The sequence below is a fragment of the Caretta caretta genome, chromosome 1 (genome assembly GCF_965140235.1).
Source record: "Caretta caretta isolate rCarCar2 chromosome 1, rCarCar1.hap1, whole genome shotgun sequence".
Taxonomy (NCBI): Eukaryota; Metazoa; Chordata; order Testudines; family Cheloniidae; genus Caretta; species Caretta caretta.
The window spans coordinates 330,601,925-330,627,799 of record NC_134206.1 but is presented as its reverse complement, the minus strand read 5'-3'; the positions used below and the strand labels follow the sequence as shown (position 1 = coordinate 330,627,799).

Below are 25,875 nucleotides of genomic sequence, written 5' to 3'. Positions count from 1 at the left end.
ATGCCATTTCTTGGCCGATTCCCAAGTCAGAGAAGTGGTAACGTGCTTCTTTGCCACCATCTTGGCAATTTAAAACAACTTTTATGCACTCATGCACACCCTCGTTTGGAATCCATATAGCAGCCATCGCTTGAAGAAGAACTTTGCCTTAACATACATATATTTTTAAAACATTTTAATGGTGGTGCTCAAGTTATTAACTAGTGAATTATTTGCTTTTGGTGAGAACATTAACAGTGTTAAATTTTTTGAGGGATTCACAGAACTAGAATTTTACTGAGGCTTACATCCCTATAACATTTCTGAAGTAGACAATTACCATTATGAAAATAATGAAATATTTAAAATGATCAATAGTGGAGAAGTGCCTTCAAAGTGCAATAATGCATGTTATTGAAGTGTTTACAATAAACGTATTCACAAGTATCTAGGATCTAAGCATTGTCAGAGGAAAAATATGAATCAGTCAACCTTATTCATTACACCGGTATGAATGCATCCAGTTGGCCTCATTAGCACTATTTCCCTTTCTAGTGACACACCTTGGATTTTGGTATTTCAGCTGCCCACATATCTCAAGCCTATTCTGGCAGCATCAGAAGACTACAAAAAAGCCACAATTTGAGAGATACTTTATTCTTTGCTCTGCCATTAAACTATAGCACTACCCTTATTTAGAACATATTTTGAGATTTTTATCTTGAAATTACTTGACCTTAAATTATACACTAAATGTTCCAAGATATCAAAACTAAAGTCCCCTTAACACTCTCTCTCTTTGCCTTATGTCTGACGGTAACATAGCAGCCCCAAAGTCAGAGATGCTTCAGAGATTATGCCAAAAAGAATGCTGCAGCAGTATTTCTTAAATCTGATTCAGACAATCTCCTGGTGCTAAAATTTTAATCAACTTGTTCCAACAGAACAAAGCTGTTACTGAAAGAGCAACTGGTACCAGCTTAGTATCCAATCTCATCAGTACACAGGAAACTCCCAGATCCAACAAATTCTTTAGAAGGCAAAAATCAGCCGTGTCACTGATGAAGTCTGGCACCAAAAGGACTGTTTCTTTGAGCTGATGTAATTTTAGTACCCATTGAAGTCTTTATACAGTGTCGTCACAAACCCAATCCATCTGACACAGACTTCTTTGGTGCCAGGGCCACCCATGACTTGACTGAGTGATGCCAAAGGTGGAGTGGAGGAGCTTTGTATACAATTCCCTTATGCATAACAAAATTCTGCTATCTGCGTTCCTTTTATCTTGCCAAACTCGGGACAAATTTGGTATTGATGCACAATATACTACAGATTTAAAATTAAAGATGCATGTAAACAATCCTAATTCCACCATAATCTATGCAAACCTTACCTTTTGTTAAATAAATCTACTACTAAAAACTTGAAAGAGAGCACTGTGACATAACAAGGGCCCAAAATGTGTTCCCATCCTTCCCCTAAACTTCATTCAAAACACCCTGTATTTCAAGTGTACATTCTTGAAACGTACAGACTTTTGATACTCTTCATAACACGTTCACTTAAAAAAAAAAAACAGCAAAAAGGTGAGCTTTAAAACCAATTAAGTTTTAAAAGTTTTCCTGATCCTCAACAAATACATTAAATCAGTCTATATTAAGAGCTGGATTTTTCCAGTTTCAGAATGGAGCAGAAGGGGTCACTGGCATGAAAGGATTATGATGAAACTATTTAGAGAGGAGATATTTATATAAAAAACCCAATTAATACAAAAAGTTAAGGTCAAGCACTCAGAAGCTATGAAATTGAAGGTTTGCCCTCACAATACTTTCAATGTTGTAAACTCTAACCATTTTATCAGGAGTCCCAATATACTGCGTACTTGTGGCACCTTAGAGACTAACAACTTTGAGCATAAGTTTCATGAAGCCGATGAAGTGAGCTGTAGCTCACAAAAGCTTATGCTCAAATAAATTTGTTAGTCTCTAAGGTGCCACAAGTACTCCTTTTCTTTTTGCGAATACAGACTAACACGGCTGCTACTCTGAAACCTGTCGTTATACTGAGTGTTTTTCTTAAGTCTGAGTCTTCATTTTCACAAAGTAAGTTTCTAGTTCTTGAGGTTATACAGAAAGAAGGGTCATATTTTCAAGCATAAAAAAGTCTAAAAAGTCTTAAACTAGAAGGCAAAGAAAGAATTTTTTTTTTTAAATCTCATGATTTTGAGGTCTGAATCACAATTTTTGAACGTTTGGGTTGACAATACTGTAACTGCCATATTGCGCATCATGTATGTTTTACTATATATACACACACACTAATAACAAAGTAAGGCTCCAAAACTTGCAAATGACTGAGTACTTGGGAACCTCTGTATTCAAGTGAAGCTTCACTCACTCAAAGTTAACTGACATGCAGTCAGATGCAGAATCAAGGCCCAATTCATTAAGATCATTAATTCATTAAGATCTACTTTTTCCAGGGAAAGAGGAACACAAATATTAGGTATAGTATGCACGTTAATATTTCAAGATAAACCTTAACTTTAAGAATTCATTATTGAATGCTGGTCTTGCAATCTTAACACTACACATTAATGTTACATTCTTGCATTTAAATTCCCCCAGCATTTAAGAACAAAGAAAAACCAGAGATAAGATGCTGAGCATCTTGTAAATTTCTTGCACGGCGCCAATTCAACTTGCTCACCTAACAGATCACCATCAACTTGAAAATTATGCCTGTCTAAAATTTTTGTACCTATTAGTTAACAAAAATTAGTGAAAAACTGTCAAAGTTTGTGTATTTCACAGCAAAATTAGCAATAGGTCAAATGCTGTTTTCTCTTTGAAGACCATTAGTTTTTCCTTTGCTAAAAAGGAAAAAAAAGTGGAACAGATTTTTTTAAATTTATTTTTTATTAAAAGCAATGGAGAACAAAACCAGGAAAAACTAAAAAAGGTGTTCAGGTAGACATGCGAATTGTTTAAAATAAGGTGGATTTGATTTAAATCAATTTGATTTAAATCAATAGTCAGGAAGACTCGATTTAATCATGGATTGCTACATAAAAGTACATTCTTGTTGGTTGTTATAACCTTAATACATATTCTTCACAACTCAGAGATAGATGTAGGTTTCATTTTTAGAAGGTACACACTATACATTTATAAAGTGATTTATTTTGAGAATTTTTCAGATTAGCTTTTACAGCTATATCAGAAAATGAATAATTGTTTGGTTACTTCATTTACCAAAGGCAATTGAAGCAGATATTTATGAAGTCATTGGGATGTGAACAATCTCCAATTCAACAGGTTAATCATTAATATTTGGAGGATTTTCTTGCCATGCTGTATTAAGGAGAACACTACAAGACAGACACTTAAATTGTTTTATTTAACAACAAGGTTATGTATTCTGGATTTTTTTCTTCAACAGCAAACATAATATTTTAACAAAACAATCATATGCATTTTTGAATTTAGTTAAACATTCAAGTTTTTTAAAATCAGGTTTGTTTGTTAAAATTGTTTTTAACAAAAATAGTCAATTTAATTTAACAATCAGCCAGGCGAACATGAAAAACTTAAAATATTGGCTTCTGCAGCTAACTCAGTCATCTTCATCCTCATTTTCCTGTTTGTTCATAATCTGGAAAAGAAAAAAAGCTTTCCTGCTTTTTCAGATCCCAAACGATTTCTCAATTTAGAATGAATTAGTCCAAAGGAAGAAAATCTTTCTACACCAGCAGAAGAACCTACTGCCGTTAAAATTGAGATCATCACTTCGGTCTCTGAATCCAAGTGCTTAAGTGACTTCCACCAGTTCACTGGTGTGACTTTCTTTAAAACATCCCCAGCAAACATATTTCTTGAATGGCTCACCCTTTAGTTCTGAAGTTTATTATAGTTGGCATTATGGAGGGATGATTGCTGGATGCCCATGTCACAGCCAACTCCCCTGCTTCAGCAGTTAAGGTTTGACCATGGTACAGAGTATTGAGAATATTTGCAAGAAAAGGAGCTGGAGACCGTGCTTGTCCCATTTGTTTTTTTTAATGCTTGTAATTCAACTCTGTCATTGCATATTTTTCTTTTTAAGATCTCACTCAGTTCCTTCCAAATTTCAACTGTGTCAGCAAATAAACAGCTATTTCTCTGCATTTTGTTCAAGGCTACAGAAATAGGCTTCAGGGTACTCAGCATGTGTTCAACATTTCTCTTAAGCCCAATGTTGAGAACTTGGGCTGTGACAGTGCCATCTATTTTTTTACAATTTTGTTCACAAACCGTCATCAGATTAGGCCAGTTCTTGAGATAGTGCTCAAAACAGTCCACCACTGAGTTCCATTGCATGTCTTGAGGGAGAGTTAGTTTGGTTCCTCCCCCTTTTTTCAGAGCAGCTGCTGTAAAGTGGTTGTTACAGAAGTATTTTGCAATTTCAACAACGTTCGCCTTTATTTCTGGAACACTAAAGTCTTTGACTAGGAGGTGCATTAAATAAGTACTGCAACCATATGTTATTAGCTTGGGACTCTCTTCGCGCTTCTAAATAAATTCTTCTCATCTTGGATACATTTGCAGCATTGTCTGTGACCAACCTGCGTATTAGACATTTGAATTTATCAGTTTGTTACAGCTTTTACAGCTACTTCTTGTAAGTATTCTGCTGTGTGTGTGCATTTCCTGATGTATCAACTGTTTCTGTAAGGAAGACATTTCCTTCTTCTGTTGTCACACCAACACATACAACAGGATCATTGTGGACATTGCTCCACCCATCAAGACTCAGGTTAATAATTCGTCCTCTAGACTTTTTGCACACTGCTCAATTTCTCTTCCATACACTTTATCCAGCAGTTTGCCTGTGACACCTGCACTGTTGGGTGGACTGTATCCTGGTCTTGATGACTGAACCATGTTAATAAAGTGGGGGTTCTTATTTATACGGAAAGGAGAGTTAGTTGCATAAACAAACTGGGCAATTTTTTCATCAATTACCTCTTTTTGTAATCTGCTGGTTCTTATCAAAAAGATATCTATGGTTGTTTCTAGATGATGGAGATTTTTTTTTTCCCCTCTTTGCTACAGTTGATTACTGTGGCTATGTGACATACATGATGCGACTGAAAAGCCATCATTGGCAGATAACTCTGAAACTATAGAAAATGATGGTGATCTTGAAGGTGGAGTCTTCAGAATCCTGTATGTTGAGGATGGATTCTCCTAAACAAAATAAGTCAATGCAGTTATTTAATTATTACCATACTGCTCATATAGTATTACTCCATTGCATTCACTGACACTGGGTACTACTTTAAAGGTGAAACTGTAAAAGGAAGACCTACTTATTTTAGCTATTTATTTTTTATCATAACTGCATCTAAAATGATAGTACCATACAGTAACAACTATATTTTTTGCTCAAACACGAGAATTCAAGAATAGTCCAAAAGGAAGACAGGCAGTCCTTAAGAAAGAAGTATGAAATAAAAAAAGTTTATCAACCTGAAGATCTTGCATGTTCAGACATGTTCCTTTCATCATCTTCAACGCAGCTTCCTCCTGAGAAGGAACACTTTTCATGATGTTGTTTCATTTGGGAAACCAGGCCTTGCATTTCTTTGTTGCACTGTTTGTGTCAAGGTTCCTGCCCCACTCTGAACATACAGATGTGGGGACCTGCATGAAAACCTCCTAAGCTTATCTTTACTAGCTTAGGTCAAAAAGTTCCCCAAGGTACAAAATATTCCCCCTTTGTCCTTGGATTGGCCGCTACCACCACAAAACAAATGGTTACTGGGGAAGAGCTGTTTGGAAACGTCTTTCCCCCCAAAATACTTCCCAAAACCTTGCACCCCACTTCCTGGACAAGGTTTGGTAAAAAGCCTCACCAATTTGCCTAGGTGACCACAGACCCAGACCCTTGGATCTGAGAATAATGAAAAAGCATTCAGTTTTCTTACAAGAAGACTTAATAGAAATGGGAGTAAATAGAAATAAAGAAATCCCCTCTGTAAAATCAGGATAGTAGATACCTTAGGGTAATTAGATTCAAAACAGAGAATCCCTCTAGGCAAAACCTTAAGTTACAGAAAAGATACACAGAAAGAAATAGTTATTCTATTCAGCACAATTCTTTTCTCAGCCATTTAAAGAAATCATAATCTAACATGTACCTAGCTAGATTACTTACTAAAAGTTCTAAGACTCCATTCCTGGTCTATCCCCGGCAAAGGCAGCATACAGACAGACACACAGACCCTTTGTTTCTCTCCCTCCTCCCAGCTTTTGAAAGTATCTTGTCTCCTCATTGGTCATTTTGGTCAGGTGCCAGCGAGGTTACCTTTAGCTTCTTAACCCTTTACAGGTGAGAGGAGTTTTCCTCTGACCAGGAGGGATTTTAAAGGGGTTTACCTTTCCTTTTATATTTATGACAGTTTGCATTTCACATGCATGCCTGTCTTACCCACGGGTAGAGGAACTTCATTAAAATATTCCCAAACTGGGTCTCTTTTACACCCTGCTGCCATTATAGGTTTTCCTTTCTTGAGAGAGGATGGTAGGGTAGATCTCAAATCAATGAAGGCTACGCTCAGAAAGACCTCAAGACTTCTGGAATATGCTGCTCTTAACAGTTTCACTTTTGTTTCTACTGCCTGTCCTTCCCTTCAGACTTCTCCTTGTCCAGATCTATTCTGCCCCCAACAATCTTCTATTCATTCAACTTTTTGAAACTTTGCACTTTTAGAGAGGTAAGGGATTGACTCTGTGTACACAAATTTGCAGAGGAATAATAGGGTTGAGGTCTGTTATTTCTCACCTCTATATATATTTGAAAAACACATTTTTGCTGTTAACAATTAACAAGCATATTATCTTGGAGACACAAATCCACAGTTTGAGAACTGCAAAACTAAGCATCTCTGATGGTATCTTCTAGACTGAGCACTGAGTCCCTTTGGATAGATAGAAAGATTAACCAAAATAATCTGTACGGAAGCCCCTGGAACCCCATAAAATTGGGTCCCTAATCCATGAACTCATTTACAAAAAATGTTTCTTAAACATTACATGAATATATTGTCTCATACTATAGAATTAGTATTTATAATCCCTATACCATAAGGAGATATCTTAATTAAAAACTATCTTTAGATCGTATTTTTTTGATAAAATGCTTTGAGGAAAAATGCGATTTAAATAAAAAAAATCGGACATTTTTTTTAAATGTCATTGATTTCATCCACCCTAGTTTAAAATAAATTGACAGTGTTTGTCAAGTTTCTCAGGACTTTTCAAGAGGAAATGTTTCTGTGCAGCTACTCATCTATTCAAGTTGTGGTATGCGAGTTCAGTGTATTAGTATACACATGTAGACCTACGGACATGTTCTGACAAGCTACATATACAATTTTGAAAGGGTTCTCTTAAGTAAAACTAATGGTTTCCCCTCCTCCCCAAAGCAAAAGCATTTGTTTTCAAAGTTGCATCCATGCCAACTCTCCTGATCAAACTTCAGGCATTTTTGCTTTAACTTCCATCTTAAAAAGAAAAAATGATTAAGTCTCCTCATGCATACACCTTTTTCAAAGTTCAAAATCAGCTGAACTAATTTTGAAGAAACTTTCTGGAAAAGTCACTTTTGAGCAGAAGCAAAGCAATGAAATCACTATTAGAAGATAAATATTTCAGAAAGGGGAATATATGAAAAACAGATCATCAATTAAATTTGAACATGAACTGTAAGCTCCCACTATAAATATTTTATAAACCTCAAGTAGTGTGGATCAGTCTTAAAATTCTTAAGAGTAAGGAAATTCTGACTTAGTCACCATAACAGATCATGTGATGATACTTTTCCAGATCACTACTACAGACAAGAGCTCACATGCAGTCTCCCAAGACACAATACATTTATTGTAACAATATAGAGGGTACGAATTTTAAAACACTTAAGTACAAAAATAAACTTTAATAATCTGAGCAACTCAATTTCTGCCAATGGGACTGATCATATGAGTAAAGTTAGTCATAAGTGTTTGCAGGGCTCAGAGGCAATACGGACAATTGGTAATGACACTAACAGGGTAGCTTACTCCTTTAAGGGCCAGGGGCATGGAGTCAGCAACCCTGTTCAATTATCAGGCCCACTTGAGAAGGGGTCAGTGATGCCTATAAAGCAGACGTGGGCAAACTACAGCCCTCAGGCCACATCCAGCTTACGGGACCATCCTGCTCAGTCCTTGAGCTCCTGGCCAGGGAGGCTAGCCCCTGGCCCTTCCCCTGCTGTCCCCCCTCCCCTGGAGCAGGGGGCGGTTGGATGGGGTGGAGGTTTGGGGGGCTGGGTGGTGGGAAGTGGGAGGGGGAAGGGGCCAGGCTGTTTGGGGAGGCACAGCCTTCCCTACCTGGCCCTCCATAGAGTTTCGCAACCCTGATGTGGCCCTCGGGCCAAAAAGTTTGCCCACCCCTGCTATAAAGGGCTGAAAGAGATACGTTGGAGGGAGAGCTGTAGGAAGGAGACTGACTCCTGTGACTGGTCCTGGAGCAGAGAGAGATATCCAGAGTGACAGGCCTCTGGGCCCCTGCAGGCTATACTAGGCATCTGAATAATTTTGTATTACTTTGAAAGCTTTTTGGTTTAAATTAATAAACCATACCCTTCATATTTAGGTTGCCTAATTCTTTCCATTTAAAAAAAGGTCACAAAATATTTCATTTTTGCAAAGCTCTGAACACCTTTTCTCTACAGAAGGCCTTTGAATTTCAGCTGGGAGAAGAATCCTGGAGGGGTGGGAGGGGGTTAAAAAAGGGCCTTGTCTTCATCCATGAAATTCCATTCAAGTTTTAAACTGTTAGAATTGCCACTTCCCTTCTATCTCTTATGACATTAGCAAAATTTGGCACCATGCCAAAACAAACGAACATGAACATGGTCCCATGCCATTACCAAAGTAACAACAGCACAACACATGCTACTTTGGGAACACCAAGATCAAACAGTGTTTCCAGGGGTAGGGAAGAAAGAGCTGGTTCATGTTTCTCCCCCACAACTCTTTTTCCTACTCAGACCCAAAAGCCCATCTCTCCAGCGGCTTAATTTGTAATGAAAGAGGTACCGGGGCTCAAGCATTTTTGTACTTTCATAACCGATGTGGCAAGTGGTGCCAGTGCTATGAATTGCCAAACCTAGAGGTGTCGGGGCTCAGTCTTGGCACAAATTAAGCCCTGCACCTCTCCTTCTAGGACCACCATATGGAGGAAGAAGCTTACCCCTGCCTCTCAGTATAGAGGAAAAAGGAAGGTAAGCCAGGTGCCCCTAAACAAGGCACAAGACCCAAGGCATGGCCCTACTGATCCCCTCTCCTCTCTAGAGTACCACATGGAGCAGGAGTTTCCCCTTACCCCGCCATCTTCTGGGGAAGAAGAAAAACAGGCAGGCAAACAGATGACAGAACAAGGAATAATGGTCTCAAGTTGCAGTGGGGGAGATTTAGGTTGGATATTAGGAAAAACTCTTTCACGACGAGGGTGGTGAAACACTGGAATGTGTTACCTAGGGAGGTGGTGGAATCTCCTTCCCTAGAAGTTTTTAAGGTCAGGCTTGACAAAGCCCTGGCTGGGATGATTTAGTCAGGGATCGGTCCTGCTTTGAGCAGGGGGTTGGACTAGATGACCTCCTGAGGTCCCTTCCAACCCTGATATTCTATGAAACTCCCTGACACCACTTCCCAGGACAAGCAAAGCTCATGGCCCCAGTGGCCCATTTCCCCCCAGGATAACAGCTTCCTGCAGCAGGTCCTGTATTTCACTTGGCAGAATTCCATGCTGAAGGAAGCTTCAAGGTTTAAAGCTTGAAGATGATGCATGGGGCGGGGGGGAGGTTATTGTTGCACAGAATATAATTTTTCCCTTTTTAAGTACAGGTTAGGAAATAAACTACAGTAAAGATTGTTATTTAATATATTTTATGTTGCAAAGTCAAGCACTTGAAAATATTCAACATAGGAAATGAGACATCTATTCAATGGTTGTTTTTATCTTCATCATTTAGTGTGCAGTCCCTACTTTATTTAATGCAAGTTATCCAGATTTTGGACTGAATACAGAATTATTTCCTTGTTGTCTTTTCTAGGGCATTCACATATTAATGAATTTATCTCCCCAGTGAGATAAAAGTATTATTCTCCCCATTTTACAGATAGCATCAGGCAAACCTCTCAATTTGGCCATCTCAGGGCTTCCTCCTGATTTCCACCCCTGTTCTCATTTGATCAGCTATTTTACCACCAGAGAAACTGAGCATGCACCACTTCCATTGACTTTAGTTGCAGTTGCGAGGACTCACCACTTTCTCACAGCCGGCCCAGGAACACAATATTAACATGAAAATAAAGTATCCCTGTGTGCCATTCACCTGTCTTAATCACAAGACCATCCTCTCCTTCAGTAGTTCCTTACCTCATTCCTTATATATCTTCCAACTTCTAGAGCAAATGAGGCAGGAATCCTACAAATAGCCTAGTTTCACAACACAATTCTGAATCACTCCCTGAACACCATCCGTCTTGATCTCTGAATGGCCAGGGTGCAGTGGGAAAAAAAAATAGGGGGTGATCATGGAATTAAAGACTATCAAAAAGCATACTATAAGAGGACTGAATTAATGTTGCATGGGAAATGAATGAAAATATTATCTGAACTTTCAAGTCAATTACTTTACAACCTAAAATATTATTTTAAATATGGGGGTAGTTGGTATGTAATTTTATCTTACAATGTTCAGACTCGAAGGTTTACACCAGACTTGTAAAAAGACTTGCAACTAGAACCAGAGAGAAGAACACACACCTAAAGCTTCAATCTATTTGTCAGTAATTCTTCCATTAGTTTTCCTTACAACAAAAGGTTCCTGCACTTTTAAATTTAGATATTTTATTTTATTTCTTCTAGCAAAGACCTAAATAATGGGAGACAGGGATAACTGAAGATCACTGAAGTAGTCTTCATTCACTAGTATGCTCTGAAAACATTTTACAATTAAATGTGTTTTAATATAAGCAAAACTACATTATAAATAGCATCTCATTTGTTATCAAGGTTTTAGATTTGCCTTTTCAATGTCGCGTTATCCACAATTGTAAAGGTTCGACACAATAGCGCAATGAAAACAATAATTATTGCGTATCTTGTATGTAGGATAGTGAACCATGATACTGAAACTGTAAACTGCTGTCACCCTGCTCATAAAAATGAGATGTGTATTCTCAACAGGTTATCCCAAGTGAACAAAAAATATTAAGAGTTGCTGATTTACAAGCAAATGAGGGGTTTTTTTAAATCCAAAAACAAAAACCCACCACACACACACACAAAAAACCCCAGAACTTTTCATTAGAGCCTAACTAAATATAGTACATTTTTAAACTAATATGCGTTATATAAGACAGTCCTTCCTGGTTTAAATCCTAGCATCAGAGCACTGAAATCATGAATTCTAGCTCTGTGCTGCTTTATAACTGAAAAGCAGTTCGAATTCTAAAGTATATTAAAAAACTGTGGCAGACTAAGTCATGAATGATACAGTTTGAAATTGTTGAGATTTTAAAACCAAAATATGGAGCAACATTTAGCAGTTTTCATGTACATTAATGGAATAGGTTAACAAATCCTAGAAACACAATTGTAGATATATAATGGATAACTTAAAAAAAACACCACATATCAGTACAAATAAAAATTTTTTTAAAATTTGAATATTCTGGAAAGCAGAGCCATTAACCGATGAGTTAAAAGATAAATGAAATCTTTACTTTCAGCCTTGCAGTTTGCTTTTCCTTCAAATAGTGTTATTTCAATACTTTTTAAAGTACTACATAAACTGTAAATTCTCCTATACACCAATGTTTTAGTCTACAACCAATAAATGAAAACTTTCCTTCAATACCACATTTTTCCTTTTAAGAAAAAAAACAAAACAAAAAACCAAGCAGCCCAAAAGGAATCAACACAAACTTTTTAATTGAAGTTTCACTGCCACAAGTACTCTTAACATATGTTTAATCAAGCATTTTTGGAAAAATAGTTTGAGCTACTCATTTCTAGAGCCTACACAAATCAACACTTCAAGAGAAAAAAAAACTTCATATAAAAAAAGACAAAACAAAAACCCAACCACCACCACCAAAATCCCCCTTCCTTTCTTTTACCACTACCACCAGCACCAACACCACATTTTAACTAAAAAGCTTACCTTCTTCTGGTACCAGACTATAGCATCCGTTACTTTTGACGCCATTTATTCTACTGCATTCGCACAGTAGTCATTTTAGCCTGTTGAAAGACAGACAATTTTTACTTCCACCTTCCAAGAAAAGACTGATCAACAGGCATGTAAACTACTCTAGTTACCTGCAGAGGAAAGTGGTCTACAGGTATACTTACATCACATTTGTCTTATTATTTTAGTAATAAATTTTCCACATCTAAACAAAAATCTGCTGCCATAGTAAGGAGACAGAAGTTTCTATTACAAGAGCTTTCTCCACTCTGTAAAGTAATGCATACCTAGCAAACAAAGTAAGCTTTACTGCCCAGCTAAGTCTCATAAGATACATCTATACTGCAATAAAAACCCATGGTACCAAGTCTCAGTCTGGATCAACTGGTTCATAGGCTCATAGGGCTTGGCTGCAGGGCTAAAATTTGCAACAGACATATGGGTTCAGGCTGGAGCTCAGGCTCCAAGACCCACCCCCGTCATGGGGTTTCAGAGCCGGGGTTTCAGAGCCTAGGCTCCAGCCTGAGCCCGAATATCTACACTGTAATTTTTAGCCCTGCAGTCTGAGCCCTGCAAGCCAAAGCCAGCTGACTTAGGCCAGCCGCAGCCATGCCATAGGTCTTTTATTGCAGTGTGGAAGCATAGGCCGTTAAAGCCAGAAGGGACGATCATCATCATCTAATCTGACCTGCACATTGCAGGACACGGAAACTCATCTACCCACTCCTGAAATAGACCCATAACCTGTGTCTGAGTTACTAAAGTCCATGCCCCACACTGTAGAGGAAGGCAAAAAGCCCTCAGGGTCTCTGCCAACCTGATCGGGTGGAAATTCCTTCTCAATCCCAAATATGGCAATTGGTTAAACCCTGAGCAGGTCAATGATGCCCACTGCCAGACAGCTGGGAAAGAATTCTCTGTAGTAACTTGGAACCCTCCCCATCTAGCATCCCGTGTCCTGCCACTGGAGATATTTGCCAATAGCGGTCAACAATGGGCCTCATGCCATTGTACACAACCTCATCATACAATCCTGTTCATAAACTTATCAAGCTCGGTCTTGAAACTAGTCTGGGTTTTTGCCCTCTCTTCTCCCTTTGGGAGGCTGTTCCTGAAGTTCATTCCTCTGATGATCAGAAACCTTGATTTAATTTCAACCCTATACTGGTCGATGGCCAGTTTATAACCATTTGTTCTTGTGCCAACATTGGCCCTGAACGTAAATAATTCCTCTCCCTCCCTGGGTGTTTATCCCTCTGATATATTTACAAAGAGAGCAATCATCTCTCTCCTCAGCATCTGTTAAGCTCAGCAAGAAAGTTCTGTAAACCTCCTCTCATAAGGTAGGTTCTCCATTCCTCAGAGTATCTTAGTAGCCATTCTCTGCACCTGTTTCTTAAACATGGGAGACCAAAATTGCACATAGTATTCCAGATGAGGTCTCATCAATGCTTTGTACAACAGTAATAACCTTCCCTTTCCCTACTAGGATATCTCGCCTGGTGCATCCTAGGATTGCATTACTCTTTTTCACAGGCTCACTGTCACCCTGTCATCTACTAATACACCCAGGTCTTTCTCCTACTCTGTTGCTTCCAACTTATAAATCCCCAGCTTAAAGCAAAAATTCTTGTTGTTAGTCCCTTGCATTTAGCACTATTAAATTTCATCCCATGTCTTTCTCCAGTGTTCAAGGTCATGCAAATCTTCTTGTAGAACATGCCAGTTCTCCTCCTATATTAACAATACCTACCAATTAGGTGTCATCCACAAATTTTATTAACGCTCCCTTTTTTGCCAAGGTCATGGATGAAAATGTTAAATAAAGATTGGTCCCAAGACCAAACCTTAAGGAACTCCACTAATAACCTCTCTCCGGACTGGCAGTTCACCTTTCAGCATAACCTGTTATAGTTAAGGCTAAGATTCTGTCATGGTTTTTTTTAAGTAAGAGTCATGGACAGGTCACAGGCAACAAAAAAAAAAAATTCACAGAAGCTGTGATCTGTCTGTGACTTTTGCTGCTGTGGCTCCATGATTTCCCCCACCATCGTGGCGGCTGGGAGCTGTGGGGGAAATCATGGGAGCCGCAGGATGACCATATTTCCCAAAGGAAAAACGGGACACCCCAGCCACTTGCCCAAGGTGACCCACTCCCCCTGGGCAAGCTGTCGCCTGTAACTGGAACCCTGAGGACGGGCTCCCTCAGGAGTCTATCACCTGTGCTGGAACTTTGCAGGGGGGGCCCCCCCTGTCGATTGTCGCTGTAACCCTCCCAGGGCCACATTACTGTCAGCTCCAGAGTCCTGAGAATGTCACGGAGGTTTCTGGAAGTCGGATTCTGTAACTTCCATGACCTCCGCGACACAAACATAGCCTTACTTATAGCCTCCCCTTTAAACTAGTTTCTAACTCACCTCTCAGTTCTAATTTAATCCCCATCTTCTCCAATTTAACTTAACTTCCCACATGGAACTGTATCAAATGCTTTACTGAAATCCACATAGATTAGAGTCTACTGCTTTTCCTTTATCTAGAAAATTGGTTATCTTCTCAAAGAAAATCACAGCATTTCTTAGGAATTTAAATACCAAGATTCACATTGTTTAAAAAAATAAAGATGATTTTACGTGGAATGAGAAGTTGTACCCATTGCTTTATATTATTGCCTTGTTAGAATTTGTCAACAAGTACTTTTCCATGGAAATAGTGGCACTTAGTGAAGTCAACAGTATATTCAAGAAAGTGAACCAGAACATTATAAATGCAAAGGAGGACCATTTCAGACTTGCAGCCGGATATTTTAACAAAATTACTGTTGGGACCACGCTAATTATGATTTTAAAGTCTGCCAATTTTCTCACTGAAAGGGTAAACTAAAACTATATTAAGGGGATAGGCAAAGGCATTTTTTAAACTATCAAATGGTAGTATTTACTACATCCATTGAATTTTTTTAAAAATTATGTAAACATAATGCCTAAGAACGGCCATACTGGGTCAGACCAAAGGTCCATCTAGCCTAGTATCCTGTCTTCTGATAGTGGCCAATGTCAGGTGCCCCAGAGGGAATGAACAGAAAAGGTAATCAAGTGATCCATTCCCTGTCGCCCATTCCCAGCTTCTGACAAACAGAGGCGAGACACACCATCCCTGCCCATCCTGGTTAATAGCCATTGATGGACCTATCCTCCATGAATTTATCTAGTTCTTTTTTGAACCCTGTTATAGTCTTGGCCGCCACATCCTCTGGCAAATTGTTCTACAGGTTGACTGCGTTGTGTGAAGAAATACCTCCTTTTGTTTGTTTCAAACCTGCTGCCTATTAATTTCATTTGGTGACCTCTAGTACGTGTGTTATGAGAAGGAGTAAACACTTCCTTATTTACTTTCTCCACACCAGTCATGATTTTATACACCTCTATCATATCCCCCCTTAGTCATCTGATTTCCAAGCTGAAAAATCCCAGCCTTATTAATCTCTCCTCATACAGAAGCTGTTCCATATCCCTAATCATTTTTGTTGCCCTTTTCTGAACCGCTTCCAATTCCTTTTTTTTTTTGGGGGGGGGGGGGGGGGGAGGGAGATGGGGCGACCACATATGCACGCAGTATTCAAGATGTGGGAGTACCATGGATTTATATAGAGGCGATATATTTTCTTATTATTATCTATTGCTTTCTTAATGATGCCCAACGTTCTGTTCATTTTTTTGACTGCCGCTGCACTTTGAGTGGATGTTTTCAGAGAACTGTCCACAATGACTCCAAGATCTCCTTCTTGAATGTTAACAACTAATTTAGACCCCATCATTTTATATGTATAGTTGGGATTATGTTTTCCAATGTGCATTACTTTGCATTTATCAGCACTGAATTTCATCGGCTATTTTGTTGCCCAGTCACCTAGTTTTGAAAGATCCTTTTGTAGCTCTTTGCAGTCTGCATGGGACATAACTATCTTGAGTAGTTTTGTATCATCTACAAAAATTTTGCGACCTCAGTGTTCACTCCTTTTTCCAGATCATTTATGAATATGTTGAATAGAAGTGGCTCCAGTACAGACCCCTGGGGCACACCACTATTTACTGCTCTTCATTCTGACACTGATCATCTTTTGGTTCTTATCTTTTAAGAAAATTACCAATCCATAAGAGGACTTTCCCCTCTTATCCCATAACAGCTTACTTTGCTTTAGAGCCTTTGGTGGGAGCTTGTCAAAGGCTTTCTGAAAATCTAAATACACTATATCCACTGGATCCCCCTTGTCCATATGCTTGTTGACCCCCTCAAAGAATTCTGGTCAACTGGTGAGGCATGATTTCCCTTTACAAAAAACATGTTGACTACTCCCCAACAAATTATGTTCATCTACATGTCGGATAATTTTGTTCTTTATTATAGTTTCAATCAGTTAGCCTGACTTCAGTACCAGGCAAATGGGCTTGTAATTGCCAGGATCACCTCTGGAGCCCTTTTTAAAAATTGGTGTCACATTAGCTATCCTCCATTCATTTGGTACAGAAGCTGATTTAAAATGATAGGTTACAGACTACAGTTAGCAGTTCTGCAATTTCACATTTGAGTTCCTTCAGAACTCTTAGGTGAATACCATCTGGCCTTGGTGAATAACTGTTTAGTGTATCAATTTGTTCCAAAACTCCTCCAATGACACCTCAATCTGGGACAGTTCCTCAGATTTGTCACCTAAAAGGAATGACTCGGGTTTGGGAATCTCCCTCACATCCTGAACTGTGAAGACCAATGCAAAGAATTGATTTAGTTTCTCTGCAATGGCCTTATCATCCTTGAGTGCTCCTTTAGCATCTCTATCATCCAGTAGCCCCACTGGTTGTTTAGCAGGCTTCTGGCTTCAGACATACTTAAAAAAAATTTGCTACTATTTTTTGAGTCTCTGGCTAGCTGTTCTTCAAATTTTTTGGCCTTCCTAATTATATTTTTACACTTCATTTGCCAGAGTTTATGCTCCTATTTTCTTCACTAGGATTTAATTTCCATTTTTTAAAGGATGCCCTTTTGCTAATGTATAGCTAATTTTAACATTAAAACTGAAATTTATTAAATATTAAATGTTGATCTCAGGAATTCTAGAGTGCATAAGAGGTTTCCCCTGAAAAACAAGTTAAAGAAGTCTTTGCTCCACTTAACTAATTAATTACATTGTAAATCTAATTTAAAAAATGAAAATTCAGCACAAAATAAAGAGAGATTTTTTTCTATTTTATTGTATAGAGAGTCCCAAAAGTCTAAGCACCGGCTCAAGAATCATTAAAGGGTTGGTGGAATTTGCATAAGTTATGTAATGCATCTATAGTCCTACAAAAAACACTTTCATCTGGATTTTTGTATATATAATTAAAAGAACAAAATAAATTACATGGTTATATTAACTGTCCTCTTACCTATTCAGTGTCCATAAAATGCAGCGTAACAAAGGACAGATGAACTGAGAATTAAGGGAACCTGTTTTTAACGAAGTGTTTTGAGACAATATCCAAGTTATTTAATTAACTATGAAAATCAAAGGAATGATTAAGACAAATTGTCCATTAAGACAAATTGTTACAAGGGCATTTCATAAATGTTAGATAGTTAAGGTTTAGAAATCAAGAAATTTTGGATAGCTGCATGCTTAAAATTAAGCACTTAACTATTTCAATTTAGTTATTTTTAGCTGTTTGAGACTCTTCCAGACAAACTTGCGATATTTGTAAGCCATCTATTTGTCTAGGCTTTTATGGCAGACAGAGAAGCCACACTTTGGGGCCTCCACACAGGCCCAGGTAGGCTGATGTTTAGCTGGCCACTGGAGTCTGGCCAGTTAAGATCATTGGAACTGTACTTAGATGAATCTAGTGGGCAGGTACCCCATTCACTAGGATCAAAAAAGTTGCAAAAGGGTTGAAATAGCAGTTGCTTAGGTGCTACACTGTAACCCCACAATTTGCTCCCAGGTTGAAAGATTAATTCCATCATCCACAAACATGTTATTCTAGCTTTTTGTGGGGAGAAGTGATTTTTTTTTCAACCTATGTAAACAGTTTTATACTTTGAAGAGGAGAGAACGGATATGTAACCACCCAAGAACAGTGGGGTCACGTGGAAGAGTCAATCTTTTGACCCCTCCTGGGGCACTGAGCAAGCAGATTTGCCATTCTTTCTACAAATATGTGCATTTTTCTCCTATAATAGCTATACCCTTAACAGCTACAGGATACAAGGTGGCTGAAAATGTTCAAACCCCATTTGGTACAATTGATCAGTTGTTTTAGTCACAAGGCAAGATACAAAGATTGAGGCTAGGTTGAGATACAAATGCTGAGCGGGTTTGAAAAGATCTTCTAGCAGGACCTGAAGTAATTTGTTCAAGTTCACCTGCACAGTATATGCTTACAGTTACCAAGCCTATGATAGATTGCTCAGTACTTCCTACAATTTATTTATAATTTGTAAACAGTGTAGAAGACATTGTGACAGAAAGCAATTAAGCGACCATAATCCAGATGCATACATTTTCCCCCTCAAGACATGCCCTGACAAACTGCCCCTGAAGTAGAGACACTGAGGAAAAAGGTGGAGATAGGACAGACCAGGTCAGGTCAAAGAGATTGATACAGTCTTTCTACATCGTTATTTTGGCAAGGCAAAATGAGGTGCAAGCTTCTCTAGGGATTTCTTAAACTGTCCTAGATCATTAGGGATATGACAGCTGTAGCCCATAAATAGCCACACAAGTCATGAAGCACACGGTTCACAGGAGTAAGAAGCCAGCACCTATTAACCCTAAGGCACTGCAGAAGTGCAAGGGGAAAGCTCTGAAACACCTCCAAACAGGTAACTGCTTGTTAGTCACCAAGAGAGGAATCTGTGTAGACAGTCACTTGAAGAGAAAACTAGTTTCCTATCTTACATTAAAACTGTGGTTCTTTGAGAGGCTGTCCATGTGGGAGTCCTGTAGTGAGATTCTGTACTAGCCCACTTCACCCTTTGTCCTTGGGTGGGTGAGTTGCAAGGACATCTAGGGAACAGGTGCAGCTCCAATGGGCCGTGCTAGCTCAAATAATATGATATTACACACATGGGGTTGGGGTAGCCCACCTGGAGCAGAACAGCCTATGCTGTGGGTTCACCATCTGTCTTTAAATGGTTAAACAGTAAAGCTGTCTGCATCTTTAAACTAGCAAACACAAAAGGTAACTGTTTGGTTGCAGCATTTTAAACAAAGGCCCTGACAGACTGTCTCTCTAGTTCTTCACATCCAGTATGAGTCAAAGATGACACCCAGGTTATGGGCTTGATTGACAGAAAGAATGGTGGTGTTGTTCACAATGATCAAGAAAGGAGGGGAGGGTTGGGGGTAAGATTAAGAGCTCTGTCTTAGCCATGTTGAGCTGGAGCTGATGGAAATACATCCATGCGGGGGTGTCAGACACAGACCAAGATTGTAATTTAGACAGAACTGGAGTAAAGTTAGATCTGTGAATCATCCACATACAGATGGTGGTTGAATTTGTGTTTGCAGGTGAGATTACCCAGAGATAAGGGGTAGAGGGAGAAGAGAAGGACCAGGGACAGAGTCCTGGGAAACCCCCACAGAAAGCTGAAGGGGGGGTCTAGAAGAGGAGGAGGAGGAGCAGGAGGAGGAGGATCCTGTAAAGGACAACTGAAAGAGCAGTTAGAGAAACAGGAAAAGAACCAGAATCTAAGGAAGGACAAGATTTTAAAAAGGAAAGTATGGTTGACTTGTGTCAAAGGCAGCTGACAGGTAAAGGAGGATGAGGACAGTACTGGTTCTAAGAGCTGGCTAAAAAGTTGTCAACCGAGACTTTGGCAAGAGGTCACAAAAACATTCTCTCTGGTTTGAGATTAAGTAGGAACATTAACGTAAACAAATGACTTTCTTTAAAAAATTGTGAGTGAAAACAGGTTTAATGAAAGGTTGTATGCAACCTTAACCATAATTTTTTATACTGTGAAAGTTATCACTATACATTATACAGGACTTGAAATGTATTAGGAAATTTAGCTAATCCAATCAATTAAATCACTGAACATTCTTAGATATTTTAAAATATGGCAGTATTGCATGCATTGCCCCAGTGAAAACACCCATGGAAATAACCTGCATTATTTCGCACCTAATTTAGGGTGGCAGTTTGTCATCTTCTCAGTCAATTCTGCACTTAAAAGTTGAGAGTTTTCTACATCTCTATAGAGTCTTTAGGTCTTTGACATGCTACAACATATATTATTTAGCCGTATGCTGTTAGGGTGTGATCTCACTCCTATTACAAACAATGGCAATATTCCCACTGAACTCAGTAGCGCAAGATCAGTTTCTTAAAGCAAAGAGTACAGACTTGTTTTATATTTCTATTTAACTGTGCTTTTTACTCTTTGTATTAAATCATTCCTGTTAGTCCAACTACCCTGGTTTCCATTGCTAGGTAGTCTACAATAAACCAAGCCATCATTAATATCATATTCCATTTTAAACATACACCACATATGGCTGACCTCCAATTCTGCCTTCTCATCAATGTTCAGCCCTGTATGTTTGCTACTGCTACGATACTGCAGAATAGAAAGTTGCTCAGATAAAAACTATGAAAAAAATAATTTTACACTTATTCTTTTCCCAAAATACATTCTATCAGTGTGATTTTTTTAAAAATCCCTAAAATATCAAGTACATCTACTGCAGGGCAAATACGTTAACATACTTTTAATATATGCCTTTCTAGATGTACTAGTTGAGTATTTCCCCACAATTGATAAAATGACCAAAACTGTGCACACAAGTCAGGTATGCTGTACGCCTAGTAAATTGTCAAAAACAAAAGCCAGAAACAGTGGTTGTTCCCCTTTCCCCCACCCCCAGTGATGATCTTCTTGGCCACCTGTCTGCAGAGCCATAATACCACAAATTTTTAAGTGTGGATCTGTATCAAGAAATTGGTATGACAAAGCTGTGGTATGTTAATGAGTGCATGCAGGAAGCAGAAAACCACTCCCAGATTAAAGTTTTCAGCACATTCTATAAACAGCAATCAACTGAGCTTGTGAAGGAACTTAGGTATCAAGTGACTGAGCTGCTAACAAAAACATGCAATCTCTAAATACTGTGCCTATATTTTTAAAAAGTTCTTGTGGGGGGGGGGGGCGGAGAATCTGAGGAATTGCAGAGCAGCAAGCCTTACATCTGTATTGGACAACTGGTTTAAATGATACTTTACTATTCTGTTTTTTTAAATTATCTGAAAGATCAGTATATGATAGGATGAACCAACAGTTTCTCCACAGGAAACTTGTATCTCACTAATCTATTAACGCTCTTTGAACACATCAGTGAAGTAACTGATAGAGAAGAAATGGCTGATAAAACTTTACACTTTCAAAAGGTTTTGGATTAGGTTCCTCACAAGAGACTACTAGAGAAAATAAGTTGGTAGAGTGAGAGGCAGAGTATTGCCATGGGTCAAAAACTAAAAATAAGAGGTAGGATTATATATGATTGATATTCATCATGACAAAAGGTTAACAGGGTGCCTCAAGATTCTGTACTACATCCAGTGTTTACTATAATTTATTAATGATCTGGAAAAGGAAGCAAGTAGCAAAGCAGCAAAACTTGTATAGATGACAAAGCTATGCATGTTCATTAGTCAAAACTACAAAGTACTGGGGATCAACTTCAGAGAACTAACCAAACTAAATGAATTGCAATATGAAGGCCAATAGAGTTCAGTGCTGATAAATCCAAAGTAATACACACAAGAGGGAAACAAAACTACACATACACCTTACAAGGTTCTTACTTAATTGCTATCAACCTAGGAAAGGAACTCTGGCTTCTTCATAGACAACTCAGTGAAGACTTCTGTTCAATGTGCAGATGCGGTCTAAAAAGCAAAACAAGACATCTGGATGCATAAGGAATGGAACAGAGAATAACTCGTAAAAATATTATAATGCCATTATATTAATCAATGATGCATCCTGTTCTTGATTACTGTGTGCATTACTGGTCACACCACCTCAAAAAGGATACTGTAGAATTAATAGGCATTCAGAGAAGGTCTCCGAGGATGATATGGGACATGGAAAACTCTTCATGAAACTGAAAAAACGGGACTGTTTACTTTAGAAAGACAACAAATAAAATCATAATAAAAGTATATAAAATATTGAACGCCATAAAGAAAATAAACCAGAATGAGTGGTCAGTGAGTGAAATTCAAAACAGTAGCAAATTCAAAACTGATTAAAAGGAAATCCTTTCACACAATGGATAATTAGATCATGGAACACACAAATACAAAATGGAAAATAACTGGCTAGGCAGTAGGACTGCTGAAAAGGCTTGGGTGGTGGGGAGGGGCAGGGTTAGAAAACCTGACCTTTGAGGAAAGGTTAAAAAAAACGGGCCTGTTTAGTCTTGAGAAAAAGACTGAGGAGAAATCTGATATTTGAAGACTTATGTTAAGGGCTGCTATAAGAAAGGACAATGATCAATTGTTCTCAATGATCAGGGAGAGTTGAACAAGAAGTAATCAGCTTAATCTACAGGAAGGGAGATTTAGGTTAGATAGTAAGAAAAACTTTCTAACCATAAGGATAATTCAGCGCTAAAAAAGGCTTCCAAGGGAGGTTGTGGAATCACCATCATTAGAGGTTTTCAAGAACAGGTTATTGAAATATCTGTCAGGGATAATCTAAGTATACTTGATCCTGCCTCAGTGCAGAGGGCCACACTAGACCTCTTGAGGTCCCCTCCAGCCCTACATTTCTATCACCACCACCACCAGTCTTTGAGATCAAAAACTAAAGATTCAAAAAGGGATTGGATATTTATATGGATAACAAATTAAATTTTGGAAGGAATATTAAACCTTAAGACAATCTCTATTAGAAATCAGGATGAAACCTAATGTGAAGGGCCAGATTATCCCACATCTGCCTGTTAGGGTTTTTTTTTACTCTGTGAAGCAACTGGTGCTGGCCACTATTCAAAATCCTATACTGGACTAGATGGACTTCAGATCCGTTTCAGTAACGGAATTTCTAGTTCCTTACAACTACTTTCTTGTTCAAAATCTTTCTATCTGACATAATGAGGCTGCACAGAATTCATAGTTCAATCGATCATTCCACAAACGTGTTATTATCTACCCTTTTGGGCACATTTCCATTGTCAGTGTCTCAAATGACCCCAATTACAAAGAAAGGTTGGGTACTGCATATCATCTTTGAAGGTAATTGCCAAAAATCCCCTTAAAAGTATCTACATGTGATGGGGCGAGGGGGAGGAAAAAAACCTGTATTAATGCTGACATCCCCCCTTAACATTCAAACAAAACCTATTGTTGTAGATCCACTGACAATTTAATGGATATCTACATATGCATAACAAAGTCTAATTATTATATTTAAAAAACATTTGTCATCCAAATGTTACACAGCAATAAGGCATATACAACATCCCAACACGTACTACTTTGAACTTTTCGTTTCCCTACAGATCATTCAATTCAATAAACATTATTGAGGTTTTATTCTTTTAAGTCAAAGATATATACTGTCAAAGTCATCTCTGTTCTCTATCCATAGACTTCATTCTGGACCCCTACAGACCAGAAGAATACTGGAGCAGCACAGCTTACCTATGAGAGAAAGCACCCTCTGTTAAACTTAGACGATCTCCTCTTAACAATGCTTCAGGAAGGTTTCATCCTTTGAAGTTATGTTCAGCTGTCCTCTATGGGGCAGATGTTCACAATAAGAGGAGGTCTTGGTGAATGATAAAAGAATCTCAAAAGGACTGTTTTCTTTTAACTAACTGCTACAAGGTTAAAATGAAATCAGTTATGTTCTCAATCTCAGGAGTGAATCTGTATGCCATGCACATGTGCCCTGAGCTTCCCCATCGCAATTCAAGTACTTGTGAATTGCAGTATTCTCACTCAGATGGGAACACCAGAGATAAGCACAAGAATCCATGTTCTTTTAAATTTCAGAAGTTTACAGAAGAACAGAGGATGATGCTAAAAACATGTTGGTGCTTAAAATTAGGTTTGGCACAATGATTTTTATTTTCTATAATTTTGACAACTTATTTTTCTCAGATTTACAATTGCAGGAAATTATTAAAGGGGTCAAACGATAGGGGGTCAAACAACTGTTTCATGACACTAGACGTTGAGATTAAAGACATTAAAACTTTTGATTATTCACCTGCAATAATGTTATTTGAGATGTGCTGTGCACAGATACACATCTAAAGTGGAGTGTGCACACCCAGGGAACTCACATAGGAGACTCTTGCCAGCTATACCACTAGGCAGGGCACACACTTCATCTCTCTTTGTGTGCCCAGATGAGGGCATAAGTGGAGAACATATCTGCTGCCTCCCTCTGTGTCCCATCTCGCCACTTCTGAAACATTGTCTGAAATAGTGTGGAAGGTGGGAGGGTTGTGGAATGTATATGTACACAACATATCTCAAAGAACGGTTACTGCAAGAGAGAAACTTTCTCTGAGTGGATTGTAAATCTTACATTCCACTTTAGATGACTCTGTAGCAGTTCCCAAACAGGTGGTAGAACTTCAGATCTGAAGCACCAATTTGCTGAAACTGGCATTGTCTCAAGAGGTCTGAGTGATAACAAAACATCTTGAAAACGTATGCACAGAAGACCACATTGCTGCTTTACAAATGTCCATAAAAGGATGGTTACTCAGAAAGGTTGAAGAAGCAGACTGAGCCATTATTCTCGGTGGAGGAATGACTTTCACAAGTTCAAAACAAAAGTTTGATAAAGTAAGAGAGACAGTTGAGATATGCTGAGCTGCTACTGGTTCGCCTTTAATTTATCAAGCATAACATGCAACTAGCCCGGTAGAGGCTTTGAACAACTTAGTACAGTTGATATAGAATGCCAAAGCACAATACACACGTAAGGTGTTAAGTTTTCCCTCTGCTTTAGAGGAGTATGGTTTTGGAAAGAAGGCTGGAAGCTGAAAAAGAGGAGTTCATGTGGAAAGCTCACACCACCTTTGGTATGAATTTAGGATGTGGACTGAGAGAAAGGTTGTCCTTATAAAAGACCATATAGGAAGGGTCAATTAGTAGAGCCTGGAGCTCTGAAACGCTTCTGCCAGAAGCAACTGCTACCAGAAACTCAGTTTTCATAGATAGCTGAGACAAAGGCGTAGTCTCCAGGGGCTCTAAAAGAGACACCATTAATCTGGACAGGACAAGATCCCACACTAGTACTAGATGAGAGAGACTAAGTCTTTCAGAAAACTGAACACCAGAGGGTGAGGAAAAAAAAACAAACACCCTCTATCAGTGGGAAAGCCACAGATACGGACCCTAGATGAACCCTTAGAGAGCTAATCAAAAGGCCAAATGATTCCACATGCAATAAGTAATCTAGTATATGGCTAATGTCCATGCAGTAGCACATTAGTCTTACATTAGACTAGATGAGATGGCTCCCAAGGAGAAAAATCTTTTCCACTTTGCAGCATAGGTGGCCCTAGTGGAATCTTTCCTGAAGATCTGTAGAGCAAAGTTTCTCATGATCATT

General features: G+C 38.6%; 1 protein-coding gene across 8 annotated transcripts in view; it reads right to left on the bottom strand.

Annotated features, from left to right (window-relative positions):
• The window catches only part of PHTF2 (putative homeodomain transcription factor 2), a 183,572-nt gene that overhangs the window by 145,117 nt on the left and 12,580 nt on the right, over nt 1-25,875 (bottom strand). For 6 of the 8 annotated variants that reach the window (XR_007354677.2, XM_048836464.2, XM_048836468.2 and 3 more), the window contains exon 2: nt 12,235-12,314. Coding sequence is in view for 7 of the 8 variants with exons in the window: in XM_048836464.2 (XP_048692421.1) it covers nt 12,235-12,279 (45 nt within the window). In the remaining variant the exon portion in view is untranslated. Of the gene's footprint in view, nt 1-12,234; nt 12,315-22,100; nt 22,185-23,945; nt 24,041-25,875 lie in introns of all 8 variants that reach the window. The other 2 variants (XM_048836458.2, XM_048836460.2) reach the window with 2 other exon arrangements.